The 7,843-nt window shown below is 39.9% G+C and overlaps 1 protein-coding gene across 1 annotated transcript; it reads left to right on the plus strand.

Annotated features, from left to right (window-relative positions):
- Positions 1–5,860: 5,860 nt before the first annotated feature.
- Positions 5,861–7,432, plus strand: LOC309839248 (melanoma-associated antigen E2; the record flags this gene model as incomplete). The annotated part of the gene is made up of 1 exon (XM_082680936.1): positions 5,861–7,432. The coding sequence occupies one exon, from the start codon at positions 5,861–5,863 to the stop codon at positions 7,430–7,432; it is 1,572 nt and encodes a 523-aa protein (XP_082537062.1).
- Positions 7,433–7,843: the final 411 nt, after the last annotated feature.

A 7,843-nucleotide genomic window follows, 5' to 3' on the forward strand; every position in this document is an offset into this window, starting at 1 on the left:
TTCAAGTCCAAGCCATCATTATCACTAACTGGCATTATTCCAATAGCCAATAGTCTCTCTGGACCTACTTTTGCTCCTTCCTACTATCCTTTCACCAGACAGCATCCAAAATAATCTCTTAAAAACATTTTATGTACCTACTACCCAAAGCCAACTATAGATTCAATACAATCCGCATCAAGATACCAATGGCATTCTTCACAGAAATAGTAAAAGCAAACCAAAAATTTATATGGAACTTCAAAAGAGTCTGAATAAACAAAGCAATCATAAAGAAAAAGAAGAAAGCTGGACGTATCATACTTCCTGATTTCAAACTTTATTACAAAGCTGTAGTAATAAAAACAGTATGACACTGGCATAAAAGTAGACACATGGACCAGTGGAACACAGTACAGAACCCAGAATTAAAGCCCCACATATATGGTCAACTAATATTTGACAATGGCACCAAGAACACCCAATAGAGAAAGAATAGCCTCTTCAACAAATGGTGTTGTGAAAACTGGGTAAACATATGCAGAACAATAAAATTCAACCCTTATATTATATTGCTCACAAAAGTTAACTCAAAATGGATTAAATACTTAAACATAAGACCTGGTACCATAAAACTCCTTGAAGAAAATTCAGGGAAGAAGTTCCTTGGCTTTGGTTTTGGCAATAATTTTTTGGATATGGCACCAAATCAAACAACAAAAGCAGAAATAAACAAATGGGACTACACCAAATTTAAAAGACTCTGTACAGCAAAAGAAACAATTTAGAAAATTAAAAGACAACATACAGAATGTGAGAAAATTTTTGCAAACCATGTATCGGATAAGGGGTTGATATCCAAAGTATATAAAGAACTCATATAGCTCGTAACAGTAACAATGAAAAACCCAGTCCAATTTTTAAAAATGGGCAGAGGAACTAAATAGACATTTTCCCAAAGAAGACACCAAATACCCAAGAGGCACATGAAAAAATGCTCAATATCACTAATCATCAGGGAAATGCAAATCAAAACCACAATGATATATTACTTTACACTTGTTAAAATGGCTATCCTGAAGCATACAGGTGATAACAAGTATTGGTGAGAATGGGGAGAAAAGGGAACACTTGTACACTGTTGGTGGGAATGTAAATTAGTTCAACAACTATGAAAAACAATAAGGAGTTTCCTCAAAAAATTAAGAATAGTACTGCTAAATAAATCCAGCTGTTCCACTTCTGGATATTTATCTAAAGAATATGAAAACCCTAATTCAAAAAGATATATGCACTCCTATGCTCATCTCAGTATTATTTACAATAGCCAAGAAATGGGAATACCATAAGAGTCCATAAATGGATGAATGGTTAAAGATGTGAGATACACACACACACACACACACACACACACACAGAAACTTAGGTACACACACACTGGAATACTACTATTCAGCCATAAAAAGGAATGAAATCCTACCATTTGCCATAACATAGGTGGACCTGGAGGATATTATGCTAAGTGAAGTAAGTCAGATAGAGAAAGACAAATACCATATAATTTCACTCATATGTGGAATCTAAAAAAATGAAGAAAACCAATGAAAAAACAAAATAAAACTAAAACAAACTCATAGATACAGAGAACAACGTAGTGGTTACCAGAGGAGAAGGGGGTTGGGGGTTGGGCAAAATGGGTGAAGGGGGTCAACTGTACAGGCCAACTTAATAACAATAATCAGGTCTTGTTATTTGACTCTGAATAAAAATACTATTGTTTAAAAAATAAATCAGGTGATCATTACAATTTTAGATATAAAGGAATGCATATTATTAAAAAATTGGGGTATAGTTACCACAATGTTGTATCTATACATCACTATCCAGGAATGAGATTTTTTCCTTTTAATTTTTTAAATTGAAGTACAGTTGACATACAATATTATATTAGTTTCAGTTGTACAACATAGTGATTCAACATTTATATACATTATAAATTGAGCACCACAATAATTCTAGTTACCATCTGTCACCACACAAAATTATTACAATATTATTGACTATAATCCCCATGCTGTACATTACATCCCTGTAACTTACTTATTTTATAACTGGAAGTTTGTATCTCTTAATCCCTTTCACCTATTTCACTCAATCCCCTATCCCCTTCCCCTCTGGTGAACACCAGTTTGTCAGGAATGAGATTTTACATATGTGATTATATTATTCCTTTGAGTACTAACACTTTTTTTAATGCTATGTATTTTCTGGGTTAATAATTCTGTAATATATATTTATTTGTTTTCATAAGCAGAAGTTAACTTTTCTTGATAGAGCTAGGTCTTTAAAAATTATAATATGCAGTGAAAATTTTGAGGACAATTAGTACACTGAGGATTTCTTGTCCTTGCACTGAGTGCTCTAACACAGCTATAGTATTTACGTTCTAATTTCAGTTTTCAATAGTGTTTCTATCTCTTTCCCTTTGAGTGTCTACCAACTATCACTTCTTGCTGCTGTCTTCTAGCTAAATTCTAGCATCTCCCATTTTCTTAACTTTCTGCCTTTAATGTCCATTGGCCTTTAACGTCCACTGGGAAAACAAATGACAACTCTTATTTGAAAAGCAGTTTTAAAAAAAAGCTAAATATGAGTGAAGAAAAAAACGCAAAATGAAAAAAAATGAAAAAAAAAAACACTAGAATGCCTACAGATAAGAATATAGAGTAATAGGAACTCTCATACACTACTAGTGGAAGTGTAAATTGGTGTAAAAATTTCAAAAACTCTCTGGAAAAAGCTATGTAAACTGAAATCACACACACTTATAATACAGGAATTCCATGAATAGATTTATTTCCAACGTAAACGAACCTGTGAGCAGAAAGACAGGTACGAGAAGGTCCATAGCAGCATTTTTGGTAAGAACTCCAAACTGGAAAAAAGGTAATGTCCACCAGCAGTTGACAGGATAAGTTGTACTACATTCATTCAATGTTAAAGTATATAATAATGAAAATGAGCAAATACTGCTATATACAACAAAGATAATTAACAAGACATAGTGGATTTTTATTGGAAAAAAGAGAGCTACAAATGAGTACATATTGTATAATTCCATTGATATTGTACAAAACTCAGAAACCAGCAAAACTAATCTGTGATGCTAGAAGTCAGAATAGGGGCTTCCTCTTGGGACAAATATGAGGGGAGAGATGGGATGGGTGCCATAGTAGGTTCTGAGATGCTGGTAATGTTCTGTTTCCTGACTGGCATGATGGTCATAAGGTGTGTTAAATCTGTCGTAATTTATCAAGTCTACATTCACGATTTGTGTACTTTGTCTATGTTATCTCAGTAAAAGCACTCAAAGTTAAAATATTTTATTAAAATTATGCTGAAGATAAACAGTTGTATGGAAAGATATTCACAGGTTTTTAAAATGCAAAAAGAAGGTCAGAAACTATCAAAAGAAGTTCAGAATGGAGAGTATGATCCCATCTTTTTACTTTCATACTTAGGGTGGAAAACATGTCATATGTCACAGCCACAGGCACAGCTCCTTCGTTTTTCATTTAGCAATAACTAGAACAGTTTGGACACTGGTAAAGTAGAAATGGCTGAGACCAGAAGTGTAGTTCAATGTGGCTATGGAACAGATTTCATGGAAGGATGTACAGGGGGGATAAAGATGAAGATGGAGAGCCAGGTAAGGACCAATTTGCGAAGAATTTGAATGCTGTAGAATGGGATCAGCATGTCATTTCAGAGGTAAGATATTGTCATTCAATGCTATTTTTATCTATTAGATGCAGGGGTAGTAGAAAATTCAACTTACAAAAAAATGTGAACTGGATTTCAGGGGGAAATTGCATTTGTTTTCTTTAATGACTGCAGAATTTAAAATCCTCTCTGAATCTGCCCTTGGGAAGCACCTGTCTAGACAAGGAGCATGGAGTGCTTCCGGCAAAGAGGAAAGACCAGGGTGAGGGATCCCATCAGGTCTGATCTCAATTACTCCTTTGTAGCAGCTCAAAAGATGCTGCTGCTTTCCACAAGATTCTCCTAAGATATGATCAGCACAGAAACTGAACATTTCTACCTGTAGAACATGCACATTCACTTGTATAAAAATTGATCTTTTTACTCCAGTTTGGCCAAATCCATGGTCCTGAACTGCCTGCTTCCCTACTTTAAGAAAGCATCTGGAATGTAGAAAATGTCAGAGGTTAAGTGTCTGGACCCTCATGTGAAGGCAATGCCCTCTGAGGGAATTCTAGGGCACAGGATAACTGAATGTAACAGTATTCATTACCATCAAGAATTTAAGGAAGGATTTCAATTGTGGAGAAAAATGTAAATTTTTCTCCTTCTCAATATTCCACTGCATACCCTGATGGTTGAGAGCTAGGATTTAGCCCAATTACTTTGGTAGCACTCCCAGAAAATAAAGCAGCTGACTCCTCTTCCTTGCTGAAGCGTTTGAATTATGCCTCCCCAAACACAAGACCAACTACTTAAATAATCAGGTCCTATTCTGGTGGTGTTGTTCTCACCTTATGGAGCCCCAACCAGTCCTCACATACTGCTAAATGAAGAAACAGGAAATCCAATCATTCCTGTCATCACTTTCATCCGCATCTCCCTCCCAACCTAGTGCACTTTGGCTCTAGCCACCCTGGGTGTCCAGCTGTTATGCAAACTTATTTTGTACTTTCAAACCTCTGAGCCTTTTCTGATGCTGATCCCTCAGCCTAGAATGCCCTTATAAATCCTTCCCATCCTATTCATCACTTAGAGCTCAATTCTTCCTTGAGGCATGTGCCCCCAATCCAAGACACCCCAGACTAATCTGTAATTCATTGCTTGTTCCTTCTGTGTTTGTACCATATGTTAACTGTCCCTCCATCAGAGCATATATTTTCAACTACTTTAATTAAGAGTATCTTAAATAAACAGGGCTAATCATTTGTGAAGGACAGCTGGTATTGAGAGAAAGTACTTATGCTTGAGATTCTGACAGACCTGGATTCAAATACTGGTCTCTTCCACTTGTTGCCTGACTTTGGACAGGTAAATTCACCTCTATGACTCAATTTCCTCATCTGTAAAATGAGGACCATTAAGAGTAGTACCTCATAGCTAAGATTAAGTGATTTAATATGAGATAAGTGAAAATACCAGAAATAGTGTCCGGTACATAGTAAGTGCTCCATTATTATTACCATTGTTTGAACCTACCCCAAAATGTAAGCTCTACACAGAAAGGGATAATCATTGTTTGTCCTCTGGTGTACCTCTAGTACCCAATACTGTGCCTAGCATGTGACACATACTCAAGAAACATATGTTGAATGAGTGGATGAATTAATGAATCCGTGAAATAATTCTCATCTTTAGCATCCTCCTCCTCTCCAAATCCTCTACTGCCTATTAGCTTTATACCTCACAGAAAACCTTTGTGTTGCATCACTGAACATTCCCCAACCCTTACCCTCTTTGCTTTACCTTTGTTTGTTACCCCCTTTCATGAATTCTTTTCTCTGACAAGTTTGACTCTAGCAACAACCACTTCAACTAGCCTCTCGGGCCAGGCAGAAGTAGGGGGCCGGAGTCGGGTACTGGGAGCGGGGCGTGGCCACCACGTCGCAGAACGCAACTGCGCCTGCGTAGGCTGCGGCAAAGCCTAGCTCTCTGAGGGTTGCGTTTATTGCTGGCTGGTGTTTGTGTAGGAGGATCGCTCCTCTCACCAGCTCTCAATTCTGATCCGCGCAGCTCCTGGGTCTCTGGCTTCAGCTTTGTGCTGAGGCGCCGACACACCTACCATCCTCTCTCCGACGGATCGCTGACCTCCCCATTCCTGTTCCTGTCTCCTGGAACCATGTCTCTGGTAAGCCAGAATGCGTGCCACCGCAACGCAGAGACCACTGTAGATTACAGCGACTTCCATGGTGAGATGCAGGCTACTAATGTCTCCGGGTCCCCCACCTCCATGCTAGTTCCTGATGCTCCCCAGGGCCTTCAGGCGCCAATCGATTCTCAGGGCGCTAGCGCTTCCCAGGCTGCGCAGGACCCGAACGACTTCGAGGTGCTGATAGATGAGCAGTCCCGACGTTTGGGGGCGCTCAGGGTCCACGACCCTCTAGAGGACAGGTCGATTGCTTTGGTGAATTTCATGCGAATGAAAAGCCAAATCGAGGGGTCTATTCAGCAGACAGAGATGCTAGAGTTCCTCAGAGAATACTCAGATCAGTTTCCTGAGATCCTCAGACGAGCCTCAGCCCATCTGGACCAGGTCTTTGGGTTGAACCTGAGGGTTCTTGATCCCCAGGCTGACACCTACAAACTAATCAGCAAACGGGGTCTCCAGACCACTGATCGGATAGCAGAATCCCTGGACATACCAAAGGCAGGTCTCCTGGCCTTGGTCCTAGGCCACATTCTCCTGAATGGTAACCGAGCAAGAGAGGCCTCCATTTGGGATCTGTTGCTAAAGGTTGATGTGTTAGATGAGCCCCAGAGGATCAACATCCCCTTTGGCAGCACAAGGAACCTCCTAACTACTGACTTTTTGCATATGCGGTTCTTGGAGTACTGGCCAGTGTATGGCACTAATCCCCTCGAATTTGAGTTCTTGTGGGGCTCTAGAGCCCACAAGGAAATCACAAAGATGGAAGCCCTGAAGTTTGTGGCAGAGGCTCATGATGAAGAACCCTGGAGCTGGCCAGAAGAATATAATAAAGCCCTGGAAGCTGACAAGGCCAAAGAAAGAAGCCAGGCTGCTGGCTTGGAGTTCTGGTCAGAGGACACTATGAATGATAAGGCAAATGATTTGGTCCAGTTGGCCATTAATGTCACAGAGGAGTTGCTGCCTATACATCAGGATGAGCTGTTGGCTCACACTGGCAAAGAATTTGAGGACGTGTTCCCAAATATCCTCAGTCGAGCTACTCTAATCCTCGATCTGTTCTATGGGTTCTCTCTGATTGAGGTTGATACCAGTGAGCACATTTACCTCCTTGTCCAGCAACCAGAATCAGAAGAAGAGCAAATGATGCTAGAGAGCCTGGGGAGACCCACTCAAGAATATTTGATGCCAATCCTGGGTTTGATCTTCCTGATGGGCAACCGTGTCAAAGAGGCCAGTGTCTGGAATTTGCTTCGGAGATTTGGTGTGGATGTAGGGAGAAAGCATGCCATCACCTGCAAACTTATGAGACAGCGCTACTTGGAATGCAGGCCACTGTCCTATTCTAATCCAGTTGAATATGAGCTTCTGTGGGGTCCTCGAGCTCACCTTGAAACCACCAAAATGAAAGCCTTGGAGTACATGGCCAGGCTCTACAGAAAGCAACCACAGGACTGGCCAGAGCAATATAGGGAGGCTGTTGAAGATGAGGAGGCCAGAGCCAGGTCTGAGGCAACTGCTATGTTCTTCTTTGGCCCCATGTGAAGTCTGGGGGAAGTATGTCACTTCAGTTGGGTGGCATCAATTAAAGGGGCCCTGGGGAAATGGGCACTGGGGCCCCAAATCAGAAGCTGGGCAGGGTTGGGGTGAAAAGTACACATTGTGCTTGCTGTTTGTGTTCTATTTCTAATAGTATTTCCTTCCTTTTAATATACCCTTGAATTAGATTCATGATCAGTGTTTATAAATGAAATTGCTCATTTGCCATTCCTGTCTTGTTTCAATATAAAAGTTCATATAGCTGCATAAAGTGTAGTGGTAATATTTACATCTTTCTATGATGTGGAAGAGAATATACAGTTGTTCTTTAACCGTTTGAAATAATCGGTAAAATGGTCTGGTACAGGAGTTAAGTAACAACAGTAATAACATACCCACAACAAACACAAAATCACT

This window comes from Grampus griseus (genome assembly GCF_964374135.1).
Source record: "Grampus griseus genome assembly, chromosome: X".
In the NCBI taxonomy this organism is placed as follows: domain Eukaryota; kingdom Metazoa; phylum Chordata; class Mammalia; order Artiodactyla; family Delphinidae; genus Grampus; species Grampus griseus.